This window comes from Amblyomma americanum, chromosome 3, assembly GCF_052857255.1.
Source record: "Amblyomma americanum isolate KBUSLIRL-KWMA chromosome 3, ASM5285725v1, whole genome shotgun sequence".
In the NCBI taxonomy this organism is placed as follows: domain Eukaryota; kingdom Metazoa; phylum Arthropoda; class Arachnida; order Ixodida; family Ixodidae; genus Amblyomma; species Amblyomma americanum.
Genome location: NC_135499.1, coordinates 73357259 through 73380274, shown reverse-complemented (window position 1 = coordinate 73380274; position 23016 = coordinate 73357259). Strand labels below are relative to the sequence as shown.

Genomic DNA, 23016 nt, shown 5'->3' with positions numbered 1-23016 from the left:
CAGCAACCATTTAACTTGCAACGCACAACAGGGCATGCCTCGTCGGCCACACAAACCACCACCACCTCATCATCCACTGCTCCCTCCCCACGCTCCTCAGGATGGGGAGGACTATCTAGTTTTTTGTCTCGGTATCTGGAACCCCGCTGTAGGCTTGCTTAGGGCGTGTCTCGCCTGCTTCTCTTTGTGGCTCCCCACGACGCACGTTTTGGCAGAACCTGGCGATGTGTCCGCGACCCTGGCAAGCGAAGCATACGATTTCTTCAAAATCTCGCATACCGCGCCTGTAGCTTTGTGGCGGTCTCCGGTTTCCAGCGAATGGGCGCTGTTGAGCGCGCGCTTCAACCTGGCGTTCCACCTGCTGATATAGCAGGTGTTCTAAGCGATCTAACCACTCTGTCAAGAGAGCAACCTCAGGGTTGAGCACCGCTCTCTCTATGACGCGTACTCTCGCTGCGGCTGTCGTTAACGCCTCATTTCGTTCCTCATCCAATGCGGCCGCCACGGCTTGGTCGAAATTGCTCGGCTTGCGCGAGAGCACGAACCGGCGCACGGGGTCTTGCAGACCAGCCACGAACAAAGCGGTCATTTCCTCTTTAAGTAGATCCTCCGCGTATTTCTTCTTTAGCTGGTCTCCTTCCTCCTCCCTGCTTAACGTATCGCGTGCTAGGCGCTGAAGCCGCGACGCAAACGTTCGCACGTCCTCCCCTACCATCTGTCCGGCGTCACGGAACCTCTGTACCCGCACGTGACGTGGTTCAGTGTCGAAATGCTCAAACGCGAGCTCCTTAAATTCCGCAAATGATTTTGTGAATTTTACTTTTTCGTCTCGCCATGCAAAATTATGAGCAGCTTCTGCCATCTTACACCTCGCCATTCCAAGCATTTGAGCATCGGACCATCCCCCCATTTTCCCAATCTCCTCTAGCATGCAAAAGAAATCGCAGATTGGAACCCCTGTCTTATCTCCCGTAAACGTCGGAATGACGCTTCCTAATGCCAGCATGCTTGCTCCGAGCGACGGCTGTGGAGTGGGAGCTCCCTCAGATACAGACTTTTTTTTTCGCTCAAGCCCTCCGGTGCCTCAAGCCTCTCAAATGGGGGTAAAAGTCCCACAATCAGTCCCGTGATTCCCTTTTGGTTACAATTTTGAAGTCATGAATGTCGCAGCATTCAGAGGACATTTGCTTTTGAGACCCCACTTCTGACACCAGTGTGACGACCCCCCATAATGCGCAGGTCCACACGGGACGGAGAGGCAAAGAGACACCGTATGGCTCAGTTTAAACAAACAGATATATTCAATAATTATACATGATTATGATTCAGAGGCTGGGGCGTCCAAGCTTACGTGCCGACGACTTCATGGGGACGATGGAGGGGCTCCGGAGTTGAGTTCGAACGGTTGCTGGCAGAAGCTGCACGCCGTCGGGCTTCGGCGCTGAAGGCCCCTTGGCGAACGATGTCGTCCTGAGCGTTTTTTTCTTCCGTACTCCTTGTCGATTTTTATATCCTCTTATCCCCACACTCCCTAGGGTGAGGACGCCCACGCCGGAGTGGGAGGGGCCTAGGGCTTTCACTTGGGCGCACAAACACACCACCGCACTTATGGTCTCGCCCCCCTCACGTGTTGAGTCCGAGGGAAAGAAGGTTGTCGTCGAGGTAGCGTCGGCTGTGGTAGACGGTCTATGGCCCGCTGACGGTTCCCGCGGGTCACCGACCTCCGTTCTCCATCAAATGACACTCGCCACTCAAGGCCGGAACGCGTGGTCACTAAAAGGCCGGGAAAGTGGTCCCTTGTCCTGGGGTGTGCTCGGAAGGGTTGATTGATGATGACCGCCGTCTTGCCACGGGGCCATGCCCGCCGAAACGAGGCCCTTTGTCCCTGGCACGGCCACGGCAATTGGGGAAGATAACGCCCGTCTCCCCGCGGCGGCGGCGGCGGCGTTCGACACGTGCCGACACTATGGAAAGGGGGTCCGGTTGTGCTTAAACCCCTTCTTTTTGGTCGTTCACTCTCAACGAGTATGGCTCGGTAATTGATGATGCCCGCCCCCTTGTCACGGGGCCAGGCCCGCCGAAACGAGGCCCTTCGTAGCACACACAAGGAACGTCAAATTCCATACAATCAAGCCTCAGTTTCAGGCCAAGCTAACTTGTTTCGCTGACGGCCTCAAAGTTAAGGAAAATAGCATCCCTAGGAAAACAGAATAGAAAGCTGAGCGAGTTGTAAGCTGTTCATGATGTTTTGGTAGCGCGTATCATTTGTATTCTTTCTTCGTGTCCGTTAAGTAAGCGCCCACCAAACATCACGAACGTCCCAATGACATCGGATCCCGGCTGCCCACATAGTCATGGGAACACGGCGACTATTCCAGCTGAAGAAGGAGACAACATTGTATACAAGCTTCAGTGAACACGGGTACTCCCGTGAATGTTTCTGCGCTAGAAGGATAATGGTATCTTTTACAGCATTTTAGCAACATTGGGCGTCGGAACCCAGTGAGGGCTTAGAATTACCGATGCAGTTTGCAACGACAAATTAAAATTTACTACATAACAACCATGCAAAGAATAAAGTGCTGATTTCATGCAAGCTTGAGCATCTGTGATCGACTGTAACAATGGTCTTAAAGGCGCACAACTTACGATGGCCAGTCATTTTCAAACACAAGCTTAGCCGGCGAAAAAAGCCCGAGGTTCGGGACCGTACCATAGTTTTACCGGGTTGCACTGGCGTCCACACGTTCAGACTGAGACAGTCCTCACTAGTGTCGTTCCAAGAATGGTCACCAGGGTCCACTGATGGCCTGGCCTGGATGCAGAGCTTGGGCACTTTCGTCCCATCTATAATCTGTTCCCGCGGCGTCACCGGCTGTGGTCGTAGGAACCGCGCCGTGGCAGTGAGGCTGTTGCCGAACGGGATGCCCAGGAAAGTGTACACGGGGCTGCGGAGGCCATGGCGCGAAGATGCTAGATTTAGACAAGGTTCGGTAAAAGCGCAAGCTGCAAGCATCAACGAGCCAAAACCAGCGTTTATCACGTGGTTAATGGAATTCACGCCTGCTACAGCTCCAGGACATGACTGCGAAAATTCACATCATTGACGAGGGCACCCAGAGATGCTAAGTACCTGAGTTCTTTCTGTCTGCTGACTTGCTGCGCATAACATTCTACTAGGGCAAGTTGAGAGTTTCACGAGTAATGAGCCGCCATTAAGTGCGGTTAAGGTCCTGTAATGTTCCGCTTTAGGTAAATACTAAAACAAGTACAGTTGCTCTCTTTGGCTGGCAGTAAAAGTGCAGCCTGTGACCATGCAGGCTTATTCGTTCATCTCACTACATGACGCACGGAACAATTATACAAAGCGCGTCGCGCGCGTGTCGCACCGCACTCTTGAGCTCATGCGAGAAGTAGAGCGCGAGAAGGTCCTCAATTAACCGAAAAACTGGCACTGCTGCTCCCGCGACACTCCCAGTGTGAACAATGCAGCCTTATGGACGCCGTGGACAGTTCTTCAGTGTCAGTTCTGGGCTTGAATCGCAGACACCCCTTCTTTAGAACAAAATTATGTCGGCATCACGTGACGTCCATGGGTAATTGTTCACTTCTTCACGTGACCTAATTATGATTGCCACAACAGACTGAACGTTTACATACGCGGTTCTTTTAACCCTTTAACCGCCAACTCCTAGCAGTACTTGTCATGGGAGACTGTAAATATCGCCAATCACCAGTGGCATTCGTCCAGCCCAGTGTTGTGCTGCTCCCACCACCAAAGGCGAGATACAGCCAGCAGTTACGTTGCTTCCAATTTTTGAAACTATACTGGGATACAGCTCAAAAACGAAGCGGCGGATTCCCCTGAAAGGGCCCCTCTCCAGCCAATGGCGTTGGTCTACTCCCAGGAAGAAGTGATTGACCGCATTTCCTCTACGAGTAGCACTTTGGCGGGCGCGCTCCAAGTGCATCCGCTCGCGCATATGTCCTAAAGACGTTGTTACTTCCATCAAGAAAAAATTTTGGTACCTGTGTTATGTGACCGCTAGAGTTCAATACGAAGACAGTGGCTTACTTTCTAACAGAATTAGAGTGTTAACCAATAAAAAAGTATGGACGTGTGAACGAATGCACGATGTTGGGGCAAATCAGCATATTGAATATGGCAACGCAATGCAGTGCAGGCATAGTAAAAAAAAAATTCTGGTTGGTACAGTTGCAAACTGTCGCGCATTAATTGTCTGAATAAGTAAATGCGCACAATGTAGACGGGGGCACGAGTCGAGAAAACGACGACTGCTGACTTTCAACAACATTAATTTTTGTAAAACACACAACTTCAAACACACTTGTATAAATGCATCAAACTTGCCAGATAGCTGAGTTGCACAGAATGCCACACGCGCACTTCGTCACTATAATGAAAATCATTGCACGTTTAACAGTTCGAGCCCTTTTTGTTAGTAATAGGGACGGCGTGCTGACACACTTTGATTCAGTCTAGGTATCTCAGTTATCTCACGGAGCACCTGCTCAAGTAAGGCTTCAGGATACCACTCCTGCTGTAGTCCAAGTTAGAAATAAAGCCCATATTGTGGGAAGTTGGTCTGTCACATGTGAGTGATACAAATCAGCACTTGCCAGATATAATGCAAAGGTGCAGAGGCATGCTATCATAACAAAAGTATAAAAGGAAAACTAACGCGACGGTGGATGTCCGGCTTACAGGATTCTGGGTAGCATCGAGAAATAGACCGAAAGCCTGTAAAAGGGCCAAGAGCTTCGCTTGGGTGTAAGGAAGAGCGTCATCGATGGCGGACCTGGAAACGGATCAGGGGCCGAATCGGAATGCAGAGCGTTGATAAAAAAACTTCTGTAGATCTCGGGAGAATCCAGGTCAGATAGAAGGTAGGCAGGTTGAATAGAACCAGGTCACTCGCCACATAGCAGGGTAAACTGGCACGGATATGAATTGTAGATGAGCATCTTCGTGTGACCTCTGTGAACGGCGAGAACAGCAGACGGAAGCGGCAAGTGTTTGCGGTGGACTAAGGAAGGAGACAGCGTAATAAAACGGTGACGGCTGACATACCAGGACATGAGAGAGGCACAAGCGCGTGAGCCTCCCGTGCAACGTCGAAGTCTTCAGCGACGGTGAACTTCTGAGGACATACAGGATGGGTGTCATCAGCCGGTTCGTCGCACACTGCAGAAAAGTTCACCTCAGCGCGAGCGCAATCGATCACCACGTTATTTTTCGACAAGAAATTTCACCCAAGAATCACGTCGTGGAAACAAGACAAGAGCAAGAATTCTACGCTGTACAAAATACCTACAATTACGACCCGCGCTCTCTTCAGCAGCAGTGCGCAGTGACAAACCTGGAAATGACGTCGACACTTATTGAACGACGGCAGAGCCTCTCGTGAACCATTGACACGGCAGCGCCCATGTCGACCATCGCGTACACAGACAGACGGCTATGATGTCCGTGGGGGAAAGATGAAGCCTTGAGCTCTTCGCACAGCACGTAGTTCTGCCTCTGGGGCTGCGAAGCTTAGTTTCCCTCGTTAACGGATGTAGGGCTACGGAGCATTTGTGACAGCGAATGGCGACGTTGAGAGGGAGAACGATGGGTTGTATACGGACTGTGGTTGCTGGCGTACGCATCCGCAGATGGAGCAGAACGAAGCAGTTGAGGTCAGCAGGCAGAAAACGCAGGCTCGGGAGTGGCGACAATGAAGCGACGACAGGGGCGGGCGATATGCCCGGGGAAATCACAGGAGTAGCATATAGGACGATTGCCCGGTGCGCGCCAAGGGTTTTAATGCTATGATGTGGAAGGATGAAACGGAGCTATTCGAGGAGGCGATGCCTGACGTAGAGAAGGGTGAATGGGTGGCAATGCCAAAGGCCGAGACCGCGCAGCAACTGCGGCATAGCTCACAGGCGACACAACAGAAGTAGGGTGGATATACCGTGCATTTGCTCCAACGATCGTCACACGAGCGGATCACCTGCTAAACGTCAGCACCCGAGGGGAGACAGCGTCGGGAGTCAAGCGTGGCCCGCTTGGAGCGTTTTTCTGGGCGATTCGTCGGCTTCGACAGCAGAGGAGCGTTTTTTTTTTCCGCCGGAGAGGACGTTTTTGCCAAATCGTTGGGTTCTGGCCGAAACAGAAAAAAACGCCGGCGCTACACCGACACCAGGAGAGGGCAGCGACTGAGGACCAATGAGAGCCGGAGCAGGCGTCACGTGATTCTGGACGGAGCCACGCCGGCAGAGAAAGACGCGCTCGCAAGTATTTTGCGCGCGAGAGCAAGCGGCTGCGCTTCGCTTCCTGCGCATCCTATTTTGAAGCTGGGCTTGCTTTAATATAAGCATGCCTCTGAGAAAAAAGAAGCCGTCGTCTCCGCTTCATTGGGCGAAAGGGCTAGTTAACGCCGGCCAAATGTGGACGGAAAGGCAAAGCGGGCTCGACGCTCGAAAGTCGCTGCCGGGATGCAAGAAGAGGGGGCTTGAGCTTGAGAAGGCACTGTAGCTTGACCCACAGGCGACAGGAAGAACTAGGTGCGCGCGACCTCGGCGCGCTGAACATGCGGGAGTGAATTCGTCGACGCTGGGACCGAGCGGCGCCTCGGATACCCATCATCCTTTTGACGGGTGCTAATAAATGTTATTTCTCTCTCTCTCTCTCTCGACGCCGGCGGGGGCGTCGGGCGCGCGACGCGATTTCGCGGGCATAAAAACGCGTCATGCGTGTCGCGCTTCAGGTGGACGAGAAATAGTTTACGCATAACTTCTCCCCGAACAAACTCCTTGATGTGTGTTAAGTTACGAAGTTGGGCTTGATGTGTGCCAGCAGTGGCGACTGTTCGGAGTCAAAAACCGAAGCTGCAAGAGGCTCCGGGCGCGAGAGCGGAGAACGAGTGAGAAATACAGCGCTTGCGCTATTCGTCGTTGCTCTCGCACTCGGCGAGGACGTCGACTACAGTTGCTAGATATTTGACGAGAAGCATCTGGAAAGCGCTGTCGTCAATGCCCGTCAGAATTTGGTCGATCTTGGCGCGCTCGATCATTTAAGCATCCACGCGCTTGCACAGGTCCATAACATCTTCGATATAACAGGTGAAATTCTCACCAGAGAGCTGCGCTCGACTACGCAGGCGTTGCTTAGTGCGCGGCTTCCGCAACGCAGGCCGGCCGAAGTTATCGGCAAAACTGGTCTTGAAGCTGACTACGATGTGATGACTGCCTAGTGTTTCCGGAGCGATTTCTGCAACGTCCACCAGATAGAATATGATCTTTAGTTTGAGGCCGTCGTCCCGTTTCTTATGAATACTGGCCCGCTCGTATAAGGCCAACAAGTCTTCGACGTCACGGTCTCCGGCAGCAGTGTCCCGCTGGCGCTGTGCTCCATCGCTGACGACGGTCGGCGGCGGGGCGGCAGGAATAGGGATGTAATCTGAAAGGGGGTTTATCCGCAAATAAAACCGGGATGGAATTCTCCGATAACTGAACGGCGGACAACGCAAAATACAGCCAGTGTAGCAACCGAAGCGATCTCGAGCAGCGCGGCAGCGCTTCGTCTTTCTTGTTCTCATCTTACTGAGCGGCATCAGGTGCGACCTCATGGTTCGCCACAGTTTAGTACGTCTTGATTATTAATAATTAATATTTATTCATTGACCGTGCTGACCAAGAGGCGAGGGGATTCGGTCGTTCAATGTAGGCTGCAGATCTGATCCCAAACATCGCGACCATAGTTCAGTCGCAGTGGTATACAATATTATATCCCAGCACCATATGGCGTTGGAGTATAATAACAAAGATCTGGACCGGTTAATGCCAAATTAGTTTACCCTGCACTTGCCGGGGCCATATTTCTGTTTCAATATTATTTATTTATTTATTTATTTATTTATTTATTTATTTATTTATTTATTTATTACAATACCTTCAGGGCCCCAGTGGGGCGTTACAGAAGGGAGTGGATAAAAAAGTAAAAACAATGCAGCAAAATGAAAGCAAAAAGTAAATGGAAAATGTAATGTAATACAGCAAGGAATGAAAAAACGTAAGCTTGAATAAAATACAAATCAGATTACGTAAGAAAACAGCCTAGTCAAACACATAGTTTTCCGCGGCATTTTTGAATAAGCAGGTGTCAGAAATGTCGGCAACCAAGGTGGGCAGGTGGTTCCAATCGCTAGCCGTCTTGGGTATAAACGAGTTAAAATATGCATTGCTTCTGCAGTATGGAATGCGTACCTTGTGGCAATGATCCGTGCGAGGCGATATGAACGATGGTTCAAATAGAAGATCCCGTTTTAGCTGATGATTGTGGTAGTAAATCTTGTGAAAAGTTAGTATTCGCGCGAGTTTTCTACGAAGGGAAAGGCTAGGAAGGTTCAAAGTATTTTTCATTGTAGTTACACTAGCAGTGCGGGAAAAATTATACAGGCCTTCAGAATACAGCAAGTACTCAATAATCTCCACTGATTATATATTTCATGCACGTGACGAGTAATGCCGCTGCTGCCAAGCTGGCTAAGAAGAACGTAACAGCATTAATCATGTCTCTAGCACAGCATGCACAGACTTATCTAATGCAAAGAAAACGATCCCTCATGTCCAAGAAACTCACACAAATCATGTACCATAGCCGTGTTTCCTTCCTCAAGATGAATGTGAAATGCTTGGACTGTGGAAAGCAAGAGAGAAATTGCAAGAACTGTCCGAATGATCCAAATGCAAATTCAAGCAAAATACAAGTTTAAAGCCCTTCATGAAGCAACCAAAAAATACCAGGTGCACATAGAAGAAAGAAGGAGTACCGAGCTCATACAAAGTACTCGCAAATGATATATTAGTTCAGTGACATTGCGTATAAAGAGGCAGCTACTGCCAAAATACAGCGTGAAAACAATAGAGCCAAAACTTGCATACACACTGAAGAGCGCCCTATCTTAGGATCTCTATTTTTTCTGATGCAAATTGTAACACATCATGCCGCTGAAACATTTTTACTTCTCTAGGCTGTATCATCTCTCGTTTCTACTTCACTGTAAAACTTGTGTCACACTGTATTCTTCACAATGCTTCTGAAACAAATATTCTCTTCCAATGCAGTGGAGAGTAATGCTATTAAACTGACTGAGCTCAGTGAAATGTTGTCGTACATCGTTACCACACAAGCTTTCCGTGGCCAGGATCCAACAGTGTGCGACACTTTGTACATTTAGAACATTATGATTTTTTAGTGGAGAGCTATCAGATGTGCTGATGAAGCTGAAAAAATTTTTTTGCTAGAATGAATATATAACTTCAGGCGTCACATATCCGAAGAAAGGTTTTAGTGCTTTATGAGGGTTTAACATCCCAAGGTGAAAATCTATGAGGGGCGCCGTGGAAATTTCGGAAATTTCGACCATCAGGGGTTCTTTAACGTACACTAACATCCAACAGTACACGGGCCTCTAGAATTTCGCCTCCATTGAAATTCGACCGCAGTGGCCGGAATCGAACCGGCATCTTTCGGCTCAGCAGCTGAGCACCATAACCATTGAGCCACCCGAACTTTTTAATGTCAGGTTGTTCAAATGGTATACCAGTTTTAAAAGTCCTGCAGGTCAAATACTTTAAACATGCTTTCTGATGGTCAGTGAAACCCTGCCATTGTTGCGCTTAATTAAAGTGCACGTGTCTGCTTCTCGTTGAGTTTTGAAGACTGCTGGCATGCACCGCTCACAGCCCTTTAGTGTTCAACTTGGCTGTGAACACTTCATGTGATACTAAATGCAGCAGTCTCCCTTCACTGCCTGTGTATGAGAAGCTGGCCAAATCAGCAATACCTTCTGGTGCAGCAGTGACGACAGGAAAAATACTGCAATGTTTAGTTTTTTATCTGGAACACTGTGTTTAGCATTAATTTATCTATTTTAGTGGATGGTAGCGCCAGTAATGCTTTCTGATACAGCTATGGGGAGGGGCAAACAGATTGCAAAGCCTCAGTTCTTTTCCTGGAATACCAAATTTAGACTCATAAAATGTGTTCAAAATGGTGGCCATGCCAGCGATGACTTTCGATTCACTATTCCAAGAGCCACACATAGAAGCGACAGAAGCGAACAGGGCCAAGAGCGCCTATAGTAGCACAGCAACAAACCAAGTTGCACATCCATAAACTGGTTTGGTGCATAATATGTATGAAGAAAGCTTTTCAGACCGCTTCCAGAACTTTAGGAGTACCCGCAGCCTGCATTACATGTTTTATGGTGTTAAACATTACTTCATTACTGCATCTTATGTCTAATGTGCACAGCTGCTTACAAGTACAGCACAAGTACAGTATAGTGCAAGTTTTATGGTGTTATGCATTATTTCATTGCCGCATCTTATGTTCCATGTGCACAATTGCAGCTTTTCATACAAGATATTTCTACTTGGCTTCTAATGTCACTGCATAGTACCACGTTTAATTTGTGATCCAAAATACAGACAAGGTCATTTTCTTGTGAACTGGGAAATTGGTTTTTGAGAAAACGAATTCGCGCAACAATCGCCTCACATGTCCGGGGACGCATGAACCGCCTCCCTAAGAGAAGGAAGGTGGGAGTGAAAGGAGAGAGATGCCGCAGTTGAGGGCTCCGCAATAATTTCGACCACCTGTAGATTTTAACCTGCACTGACATCGCGCAGCACCCGGGCGCCTTTGCAGTTTATCTCCACCGAAACACGGGCGCCGCAACCGGGTTCGAACCCGGGAACTTTGACCTCATTAGGAGTCCCGGGTTCGAACCCGACCGGGGCGGCTGCGTTTTTATGGAGGCAAAACGCTAAGGCGCCCGTGTGCTGTGCGATGTCAGTGCACGTTAAAGATCCCAAGGTGGTCGAAATTATTCCGGAGCCCTCCATTACGGCATCTCTTTCTTCCTTTCTTCTTTCACTCCCTTCTTTATACCTTCCCTCACGGCGCGGTTCAGGTGTCCGCCTATATATGAGAGAGATACTGCGCCATTTCCTTTCCTCAAAAACCAATAATTACTATTAGCCGAGTGCCCTTACCACGAACCCACCGCAGCAGGTATTTTACTGTTACTGTGCCTAATGAAAGCTTGCAATTATTTTTCCTCACCGTATCCGAGCGCACCAAGCACATGTGCATTCTAATTTGATAAAGTACCTTTTGCCACAAAACATTATCACAGGACATCGACACAACGAATACACGAGGCAAAGGCTCTCAGAGCAATACCATTCAGACAGTACGCGATAGGCAGCAAAAATAATTGGCCAGTTGAACATTTTACTTTCATAAAGTGTCAAAATACTTATCCTTACCGCTTTTTGATCATGAGCACAAGTCAGAAAACCAAGCAAGCTGCTACAAGATATGTGATAAAAACATAAGCGTGACTAGAAATACAGACCTGACCCCAATATGAAGGAATTCACTTGAGCCCTTTATGTCCCAAATGTGAATAGCCGGCTAGACGCTTTAGACGCTACACACTTCAAACTTGTATTGAGTTATAAACCAAGGTTATAAGTTAATAACAAAGCTGACGCGGGTACTTTCTTTACAGTGTCATTTCTTCATGTCATTTCTCTCCCCCAGCATTATCGCCGGCCGCTATTCTTGCCCTAAATATTGAAAACAAAAGTGACGCAGTTACCTAAGAACAACAACTGTCAGTCATAATAAAACCACCACCAGTTACGATCGCTGGAGCATTGCAAGAAACTCATATGGAGTAGGAACGAGTTATCACTGCAGTCGAATACTTGGGGCCTTCCGCAAACCAAGCACGAAAACAGCAACGCGAGACGCACATGCACACACATAGAACGCGCGCACTTTGGGCACCAGGGACGAAACAGTCGAACAACATGTCGTCGACTGCGGTACAGCCCACGCCGTGTTGAATCACTGGCGAAAGAGCAGCGCGAATGCAACCCTGTGAACAGCGCCGGTATCCCGACTGCGCAGAGCGATGAGGCAGTAGACGAAACGCCACATTGATATACCTCTCCACAAAACACAATAATAATAATAATTGGTTTTGGGAGGAAAGGAAATGGCGCAGTATCTGTCTCATGTATCGTTGGAACGGCGCCGTAAGGGAAGCGAGAAAGGAGGGAGTGAAAGAAGAAAGGGAGAAGAGGTGCCGTAGTGGAGGGCTCCGGAATAATTTCGACCACCTGGTGATCTTTAACGTGCACTGACATCGAACATCACACAATCGCCTTAGCGTTTTTCCTCCATAAAAACGCAGCCGCTGCGGTCGGGTTCGAACCCGGGAATTCCGGATCAGTAGCCGAGCGCGTTAACCACTGAGCCACCGCGGCGGGTATAGTCTGCAACTTACTGTCCGCCTAACCACCTAGCAAACTAAAAAAAATCGTTTTTTAGGGAAGGAAATACCGCAGCAATTGGCTCACATATCTCGGTGGACACCAGAACAGGCCTTAAGGGAAGGGATAAAGGAGGGACTGAAAGAAGAAAGGAGAATTAGGTGCCGTAGTGGGCAGTTCCGGAATAATCTCGACCACGCGTGGATCTTTAACGTTCGTACACATCGCACAGCATTCGGAAAATTGAAAATTGGTTTTTGGGGAAAGGAAATGACGCAGCATCTGTCTCACAAATCGTCTGGAACCTGAACCGCGCCGTAATGGAAGGGATAAAGGAGAGAGAGAAAGAGGAAAGGAACAAAGAGCTGCTGTAGGGGAGATCTCCGGAATAATTTAGATCATCTGGGGATCTTTAACGTGCACTGATATCGCACAGCACAGGGGAGCCTTAGTGTTTCGCCTCCATTGAATCGTGGGTGCCGTGGTGGGGTTCGAGCCTTACAATTACGTTCATTAGCGCGCGCAAGCTTGGTTCCTGGAGACAGGGGAGAGCGTTTAGGCGGAATCCTTCTAGATCGGCGTTCAGGAGGCATCTGGCAAGTTTGGCTGGGGAGCGCTCACTGCGTGTCGACGGAGGCGAAACGCTATATGCAGAACCAACTTTCATGACCTGTAAACGCGAAGGTAAATGTCAAAGGTGAAAAGTCAAAGTCGAGCTGGTGTAACAGCCGCTGGCGTCTCTGCTGGGGCTGAGGTCGTGTCCAACCTGACTACCACCACTTATGCTCCGGTTCGACCTCTAGCTATATTCAAGGTCAGACTTGCGGCCCCGCAGACGGCTTGAAAAGCTGGCGTAGTGAAGCGTTTGGATTAAAAAGTTTATTTGACACTGACAATCACATTGACATTGACATTCGAACGAGCGGTAGCAAGACGCAAGGCAGAGTACACTTCACACAAGTACATGTGAACGTCACAGAAGTACAACACAAAATGGGTCACTATTTACATGCTAGTCGGCAGTCATGATGGTTATGCTGACTTTATACAAAAGGCGCAATGAAGACCGCAGTGACATACATGAAGGCATATGGAATTAATACATAGAACACAAAAACAGCGCTTTTCATCGAATACTACCTTGCGATATGGGTGAACGCCACTAACGTGCGAAAGTCCGCGAGCACCTTGAGCGCGGAAATTTTTTGTTCCTTTTTTTTTGTTTCTCACGCGAATGCCACAGCGTGATGCCTTTGCGGCGACTCGTTCGGCTACAGAGGGACCATTGAGGGGTAAAAGCCGCTCCTTTCTTTATTTTTATCCGATTATAGAGGGCGCTGTTTGTCCATGGAAAAACACGTTTCTCGTCTTTAACGCGCGCGATTTAACCGTCACAATAGTCATTAAATAATGGCGTAAACGTGCAAAAGGTCGGTTGCGGCATTGTCCCGAGTAAAAGAGCTGCTGTTTGGAGCAGTTCTGACACCAGCACTGCTGAATATCTACAGTTTGTTTCCGACAGTGACTGAGTTCGTTTGCGAGCCGGAGACGGTCTCGGATGACGACGAGAGCGAAGGCGACGGCGGCATCGGTGGGCCGATGGCTAGTGTACGTTAAGTACTAAAGATGAAGCCGCTTGTTTTAGGGCGAAGAAACGTCGATGTACTCTGCAGTGTTACAATGTATTCTTCTCAAATTAATACGATGTATTTCAGTACATTGTAACCCATCACTATAGAAGGCACTGGGGGAGAGGCGCCCCAAACAGAAGCTTTTTCTGTAAAAAAATTGTTAATTCTAACAAGAAACAAACGAAGTGATATACCTCGAGAATCAGAATTACGTGAAAAAATTATGACTTCTTAAATAAACATGGAAATTTTGGCACAGTTTTCAGGAATAAATTTGGCTCTCAGTGGGTTAAAATACATCATTGCATGACTGTTATACACTGGTCTCAAATAAGATCGACAGCCTTTTTTTTCTGGCTTCGGTTATGAAACAGCAGCGTAACCTTAAGGTCTGTTGCATATTTTAATAATTTTCTTCCGTTTAAAGCGTAAGCAAACAAGACTACAATGAAGCTAACCATCTGCTGGCAAAATAAATGCTGATGCCGATGGTGGCCATATCGCCTTGCCTTTTTTCGAACGCTATCTTGAAGCCCTGCACGAGGCCGCTCGTGGTGTTAACCGTCACCAGCTCCCCCTTGTTGTCCGGCAGCGAGTAGGCCAGGAGGAGGAAGACCGCCAGAGTCACCAGGAGGAGCAGCAGACACAGCTTGTGTCTGGTCGAAAAAAGAGTGCCATTCAGGTAAAGCTCCTATAATGGAAAGTTGTGACGACTGCGCCTATTCGCGTGTGGCGCTGACACACGCTTACACGAACTGCGACGGCGGTTAGCAGCCGCAGCTCACGTACAGCGGCGTGGAGCGCGATAACTCGCGCACGCAGCCCAACATGGAAAAGCAAAAAGAAAGCTTTGTAATATATATCCTCATTCTTGCAGGGCGGCAAATGGCGATCAGGTAGCTATGATATCCCCTTGGGACTTAAAAGGGGCCAAGGTAACGATTCGGTTGAGACCGCGTCGACAGTGGAAGGTAGCTTGCTTTGTGCGATTTGCTCCCGGCAATGCCTTATGGAAGGCAAGAAATTTCCTAGTGGTAACGCGGAAGCAAACATCTATTTTTCGACACACTGCTTACAAAAACAAATCATTTTTGAAGAGTGGCTCACAATCCGTTAAAAGCAAAGCATCCTCAGTCATCAATGATGTCCGGCTAAAAGACGCGCCAGAACTTCGGGTGTTTGTTCTTTTCTATAAAAACGCTCTCTCTTTGTTGTGTGCATTCATGTAGAAGCGCGAACGGCTCACCAAGAAGAATTTTGTAACCTGATTGGTGACACTGGGGCCGTTCTGTATACAGCCCAGTATTACGTCATTTGTTGGGAGGCAGGAGACAAGCTCGTCAAAGCTGTCACTGTGCGGTTCGTTGTAACTGAATGTCACCACTTCGCGCACTTTTGCGTGCGCTCCCTGACACCCTTAGAGCGTGTGAAGGTAGCAGTCTCGGTCACAAGGGAGATACCCTCGACTCAGCGTGGCAAGCTCAGCCGGAGACCAGCTACCAAGTTACAAGGGGGTTGGTCGTTTAGTGCCCGGCTTTCGCCGGTCGCAAGCCAGAGTAGTATGGGTCGGAGCCAAAGGTTCACAAAACAAAACAATTTATACAGCGAAGAGACGATACACAGGAATTTACAGTCACTCGTACCAACACATATATTGATTTACAATTACAATGCAACTCATGCAAAAGCACAATAGATAACAAATCAACAAAACCTTTGCACCTAAAGTACACCCACACAGAGAGAGACAAATAAAGAAAACACAATTTGTTCACCAGGCACTGCGACAGTCCGACGACCTGAGGAGCACGACGGGGCCGTCCCGCAGACTGGCGCACGTTGCCTCGCTGGTCCGTATGGGACTGGGCGAGTGGTGTTCTCCCGGGAGTCGAGCGGGCGCGCTTCTCGGAAGCTTAAACGCCGGCTCGGGCTAACCGACAGCGGTTGAAGCCCCTCATAGATAGGCGCTGACCGCGTCTGTTCTTCGCGCCAAGGCAGGCGCGCACATGCACGCAGGTTCAACTGCACAAACTCCTTCTCCTCGCGACGGGCGCGCGATCCCATTGGTCGAGCGCGGAAATCACCGTCCAGAAAAACCTAGGTCATTCTCGGCACGCTGAGTCATCGGCGCAGGAGCGAAGGGAAGAGGGTATCACTTTGGCGCGGACGAGGTTACCCCCTTTCCGTAGACAACAAGCAAAAACTTCTCCAACATTCGAGGCAAATCGACGCCGCGCGCGGCTATGCCTCTCTCGACGCCGCGCCGGCGAGCTGAGTTGCAGCAGTACGCAAAGCTACGCACTCTCCGGGGGTCCTTCCCCGCTGTCTTTGTTTTATTTTACCGCGCGCACGCGCTATGGCTTAGGCGCAGCGCCGGTTTTATTCGAAAATGCGCCGAATTTTGTGACACTGCCCCTTCCTTTAAGAATATTGGGCAATAATATTCACAAAACACAAAATCCGTGCGCAAATGCTTGCGCTCACAATCTATATGGTGGACGCCAGAATACATACATTCAATCATGTTCTTACATACATGACACTTGACAATAATCACAATGTAGTTCCACACATACCGCAACTCGGCAACACATTAGCACAACACAAAGAGGAAGCACACAAGTTCAAGGAATTCCTGCGCCTATATTTCCACATTCGGTGTATGGAGTTGGTTCGGGATAAACTTGCCCCGCTAGAGATTTAGGAAGCGTTTGTGGCTCGCTTTCTAACTCAACTCTGAGTTTTCTTCCTCATGCGCGTTCTGCTCGTTTTCCTCTTTCTACAGTCTTCTCTTCCGAACGCGATTATGGCTCTGCTTCCTATTCGTACCCCTCCGAGTGTTTCTGCTCAGACTTCGAATCCTTTCTCTTTCCCTTCGGCTAGGGCGTCTGTTGTGAACAGCTTTAAGGCCAGTTCGCTCATGTCGCCTCCACTTGTCGTGTGTTTCTTCTTCTCTGCGCGTGCTTTTCTGTTTCCGTTTCCACACTGAGTCGCTTCTGAAAATTGGGCTCGTTCGTCGCAGCTTCTTTTTCATTTTGCTGTGATGTTCGTGCACCTTGCATGCACCCGACTCAGTTGTTTTCAGCTTGGTTCTTTTTCTAACCTTCCCTCGTGTAGCTTGCTGAGGGCACGGCTCACCAGAGGTTGGAGCCGCATTCTCCTCACTTGCACTCAGTTCTTCAATTCCTTCCTTCAGATGGTCACTTTCGATGCAGTTACAAAAAGGCTTTCCTTCTACGGTACATTAGCCTTCCCCACGGGAAGAATTTACTTCGCTTTCCTCGTCGGGAAAGCACTCCTCGATGCTCGAGGGCCCCTGTTGAACAGGCTCCGGTTTTTCACTTGTACCGCTCTCCGCAGCTACAGTGACGACAAAGCCTTCGCGCTCTTCGTCATTTGACCGCTCTTTCTCACAGTCGCCACTGCAAGAGTCAGGCACGCAGCACTCTGACTTCTCGGTGAAGGTTCTAGTTTTTTAAACTTCAGGCGCCTGCCTTAAGGTCCCCTCTGACTGAAGTGTCAGGTTTGCCTGCTCCTCATTGCCTACTACCTTGGTAGTGGCTACACTCACTTTCCTGAGGAAGCGACACTCTGGCCTGGTCCTTCTCTTCAATCTTAGCTGCAGGAACTGGCTGTTCCTCAACCAAACTCTCACTAGTGGAGGTAGTTACAACCCCTTCCGTGGTTGTCGACAAATCAGACTCCTTAGTCTTCCACCCGGCCTCTTCGGGAATAAGCTCAACTGGCTCCCTAACGTTGTTCAAACGCCGAACCTCAGCAAGCTTCCTCGCAAGGATTGCATACTCTTTTTGAAATTCTTTCTCGCTCCAAGGCGAGCTTTGCTGCTGCTTCTCGTCACTTCTGCCATTCTCTCTTTCTTCTCGTTCTCTTTGTCTCTCTTTCTCGGCGGCTTCTCTAGCGCGCTCTCTCTCTTTCTCCTCGAACCTTCTGTCTGTCCTTTTCAACCCTCTCTCCTTTTCGGCTTCTTCTCGAGCCTTCTGTCTCTCCTTTTCAGCTTTCTCTCTGCCCTGGTTCACCCACTTCCGTAGTTCAGCCCCGGACATCCCCATCTGGATGCCAATCTCAACTAGCTCCATCAAGCTAATTTTCGGATACTGAACTTCTAAAGACAAAGACTACCTCTACACAGTGAACCTTAAAAACCGCTTCAGCGCGTCACCTCACAATACCGCTCTGCTGCTAAACGCTTGTTTACGAACTTTTCGTAAACTCCTTCCGACTCTTTCTCCGTTCTCTGCGCTTACAAAACACCAAACATCCTGTTGTGGACGCCAGAATATGTCACCACTTCACACACTTTTGCGAGCGCTCCCATACACCCTTAGAGCGTGTGGAGGTAGCGGTCTCGGTCACAAGAGAGTTGCCCTCGGGTCAGCGTGGCAAGCTCAGCCGGAGACCAGCTACCAAGTGACAAGGGGGTTGGTCGTTTGGTGCCCGGCTTTCGCCACTCGCAAGCCAGAGAATGGGTCGGAGCCAAAGGATCACCAAACAAAACAGTTTATACAGCTAAGAGACGATACAGAGGAATTTACAATCACTCGTACTAGCACATACAAGGTGATTTACAATTACAATGCAACTCATGCGAAAGCACAATAGAGAGAGATAACAATTGAACCAAATCTTTACACCGAAAGTGCACTAACGCAGAGAGAGACAAATAAACAAAGCAATTTGTTCAGCGGGCACAGCGACACTCCGACGACCTGAGGAGCACGATGGGGCCGATCCGCAAACTGAGGCACGTTGCCACGTTGGTCCGTACGGGGCTGGGCGAGTGGTGCTCTCCGGGGAGTCGAGCGGGCGCGCTTCTCGGAAGCTTAAACTGCGGCTCAGGCTTACAGACGGCGGTTGAAGCCCCTTATTTATAGGCGCAGACCGCGTCTGTTTGTTCTTCGCGCCAAGGCAGGTGCGCACATGCACGCAGCTTCAACTGCACAAACTCCTTCTCCTTCTCGCGCCGGGCGCGCGATCCCATTGCTCGAGCGCGGAAATCACTGTCACGAGCCCAAGGAACTTAGCAGCAGCAAGAAAAACGTAGGTAGCTCCTGTCGACGGCGTCACGAAATACCGGAGTCTTAAAACAGGCTATCCAAGAGTGCCTTACGGCAGCACGGACCCTCAGTCCATAGGCTGCCACCTCCACACTTGCAAAGAACGCAAGAGGCTTGCGTCGGTGATCCAAGGGAGGTCCACGGCAGCACGGACCCAACGTCCGACGGCTGCCACCTCCATGCTTCAATGGCACGATCTCCGCTGCGCTGTCTTCCTTAACACCTCGGTTTTCGTCAGCTTTTCGCTCCTCGTACTCGCCACGCTCTTTGTCGCCGCAGGATCGCACACACCATTCGCACGCGCACACGCGCAACGCTGGGCTGCAACGCGCAGCTCTCCGCTGTCCGACACACCACTGTCGACGCACAGCGTTCACAAATCCTCCGAGGATCTTTTGTGCACCTCATATAAGCCCCCACTCGAAAAAGTTTTTTTTCACGTAAGAAAAACTGCCGTTGGTGCACACAACACTTATGTTGATGTGGTAAACATACAAGTTAAACTCTGCCGAAGTCACCGAAGGCACTTCACACAGTGACACATGGGGGCACATGGAAACGCGCAGAGAGGAAACATGTGGTCAGACATAATGCATCTGGCAAAAGGGAAAACAAAAATAGTACAAGATATCAGACAGAAACTTTACACACGTCTGTACCGTAAAGGTGAATATTTAAACACTGAAAAACTCATAACTGTAGAACGAGGCAAAAAAATAGCGCACAAACACTACCACACAAACAGGCTACATTTGCACAGGTAACAATGGCAAACACCAGATAGTAACACTGTACGTTGGGTATCCACCTCCGGCACTTTATAAATGACTCGTGCAATCATTGCCTACGTTTTGCGAGCCTGTCACTTTTTCCGACTACAACAAAAGATGACGCCTAAGCGGTCTCTTGGGATGCACTCTCTTCGTGTCTTTTCAGCATATTGATGTGGAATAGCCTCTTAATGTGGCCCAAGTCAGTCCAGTAATCCACGTCGTTCTTTTTTCCACAAACCACAAATGGACCTTTCCACTGCATTAGCAGTTTATTGTGGCTACTCGGCAAAAGAATGAGGGCGCGATCTCCAACCCTTAAATGCCGCTTCTTGCTCTTCCTGTCATAGTATTTCTTGTGAGACTGTTGGGCACGCAACAAATTTTGATGTGCCGCTCTCACAGTGACATTGCCACTCGGCTGATTCTCGAGGATTTTTTTTATCAGATTGTGCTTATTTCTTCTCTGCACAATTTAATTGCTCTGTCGCTCCTGTCTGTTAATCTTTTACTCGCCAATTTCATGCCACCACTTTATAAAAATTTGGCACAGACGCCGCTTATCTCCTGGCTGCGGCATTCGGCGCTCCGCGGTCATATTGCAGCCTTTGTGTGCAGCGGCCTCAATAGTGCTCGCACCGGTCGGCGCGTTTCGAGTTCCCCGCGGCCGTGTCTAGCCGAACGGAGTGGTCAGTGTTCTCATCAGCAGCTGGCGCAAAAGCAGGCGTTAGACATGTGTCGCGACCGTCCTATGAGTTCTTATCATAAAATGTTTTTAGCTCCCGTTAACGGCAAACTGGGGCGAACATGTTCCCGGAGCCACGGCGAAAAGGAGTGAAAAACTTGACGCCAAGCTTACGAAAACGTCGGGAAGCTTTCCGTCCGAACAGCATGCCAGGAGCGGAGACGGCCGGGTGAGGGCTCTCAAAGCCTCTGCTCTCAATGCGAAGATGGGATTGCCGGCGAGAGCGCTCTAGCACTCTGGGGTTCTGCCATTGAATCTCGCAATCGGCGTTTACTGATTCGTCGCAGGTAATAATGGGCGGGATCATAAAAGAAGTGGGGGCAGGGGAAAGAGGGCAGTGCGGGGAGCGCGCGCTATCGCGCCTGACCAGCACCGCTGGTGTTGACAGCGGTCACATGATAGCTCTCGGAACGAGAAGTGCCATAGACGGTGGTGGTGACCCAGTTATGATAGGTTGTGGTCCGTATAGAGTTTTCCAATATTACGAAGAAGTAAAGCTGGTGCCGCACTGTCCCGCAAACACACTTTTTTAAAGTTGTATCGTACTATATGAGTACTGAGAAACTTTATAGTGCCCCGAACATGATCGCGCGCGATGCTTATGCGCAGCTGATGCGTTGTCGCTCTGTGGCGAAGGAAATATTGCCGCTGCCACCAATGTCTAACGTCAAGTTGGGGTTCAGGGGAACTGATCACCAGCAATCAGTTGCAGAAAAAAGAATGAATTAACAGTAACGTAGCCACTTCAGAAAAGTAATAGATTAGCTACATATTTAAAAAGTATGAAATTGATTAGAAATAATTAATTACTTGTAACCCGTCACGTACAGTCTTCGTGAAAAATATACAGCTCAAGCGGTTTCCTTCCAAGCTGAATAGCGGGGCTCTTAGCTATATTTCCCAGTCCTAAACATGCGAGCGTTGAGGACTTAAGGTCCCCTTGCATTCGAGACATCAGGGTCCCTGAGTATCCAAAAGGAGCCGCGCTGCACGGTTCAGAAGCAGAACCCATGGCCTGTATACTTTGACGATTGTACAACTGCCATTTCATTACCTTTTATTGCCAGTGCAAGCAAACATGGCGCCTGTACTTACGGAGTCAGTTTCTGAGTCTGTGCATCAGTGCCGTTGGCAGTGGCAATGACGTGCTTGGGGATGAACTGTTCCATGTCGGCCGTGATGATATAGCTGCCTCTGCGGCAGCCGTCCTGGAACATGGGCTTCACAGACATCTTCTCCACAAACTCCTGAGAGAGGGCAGAGAGTAAGCAGTTCCCTTGATGAGGTCAGATCATGAAGGCATTGGGTTAGAAACCGGCTTGCTTTAAAACCTGCATGAATTTTACGCCAATAATGACTGAAAAGCTCACGTTATCGTGGCTGTATAAAGAAGGTGTACTGTCAGCGATAAATGCACTGGACTGCACCGCACGGTCGCCGGAGCAGCAGGGAGCGCATCGCCGCGCGCTCTCGCGGTGACGCGCCTGGTGACGAGACCGACGTTGCGCGCATGCGCGTCCTACATTATCTGCGAGCATGTCGTTTTAGTAGCTCGTAGCCTCCGATCACCGGTTGTCGCGGGCGCGCCGCCAGGCACCGTTGCGGCAGTGGCACGTTGCTTACTCACCGGCGCAGGCAGGCATCTCTCGCTCGCTTGCCCGTGCGATTGCTTCCGCACGACTATGATAACGCTCGTTGCTTCTGTTCGCCACTTTCTCGCCCATAATAAAGCAATAAAGAAACGAATACAAAGCCGAAAAAACGCATTTGAAGACCTCCAGCGGCGCGCTGCTGCCTCTCTACATTTTAATGGTCGGACAAGACGCTTTAAACTTGAGCGAGCAATGAGAAGCGCCTATATACAATGCGGAAAATCCGCGTAAAGTTGTGGAGTGGCGAAAATGAAATTAGATGGACCCTGAAGCTTCGTCTTAAGAGTAGACGCGATAGCGCCTTCTCATTTTCTCCGTTTTCCTTTTTCTGTCATTTGTTTATTACAAAGCACCAATTACCAATTCCTACCTAGGTTAAACTTCATGACATACTATGCCAGTAATACTCACATACACGCATACCATTTGTTTCAGCACAGTGAAGCAACGTAACACCCCGTTTTTCATTCCGCACATTTCTTTCATTTTAAATTGCTTTAATAATTACTATACACTTCCTTCACGCCCCGACGCCACCAAGAAGCGGTGGCACTAATGTCACTAGCGACTCTCGTACGGTGGACAAAACAGGTTCCACCTGACCGCGCCCTACCGCAGCCTCGTGCTGCACAGACAGCTTGCATGGAGCAGCACCGTCAACTGCGCGATGGACGCAGTACCAGAAAAGGAAAATTATATTATTACGAGGTTAGCTCCGCAGCAGAAACGGTACGCCGTACACAGAAGACACACCACGAAACGGGTCACACAAGCACTTCTTCTCCT

General features: G+C 49.3%; 1 protein-coding gene across 1 annotated transcript in view; it reads right to left on the bottom strand.

Annotated features, from left to right (window-relative positions):
• The window catches only part of LOC144123832 (uncharacterized), a 77510-nt gene that overhangs the window by 21391 nt on the left and 33103 nt on the right, over positions 1-23016 (bottom strand). The window contains exons 6-8 of the mRNA XM_077656571.1: positions 21674-21825; positions 14498-14644; positions 2714-2948 (exon numbers count right to left, since the gene is read on the bottom strand). Of these exons, the coding sequence (XP_077512697.1) occupies positions 2714-2948; positions 14498-14644; positions 21674-21825 (534 nt within the window). The remainder of the gene's footprint in view (positions 1-2713; positions 2949-14497; positions 14645-21673; positions 21826-23016) is intronic.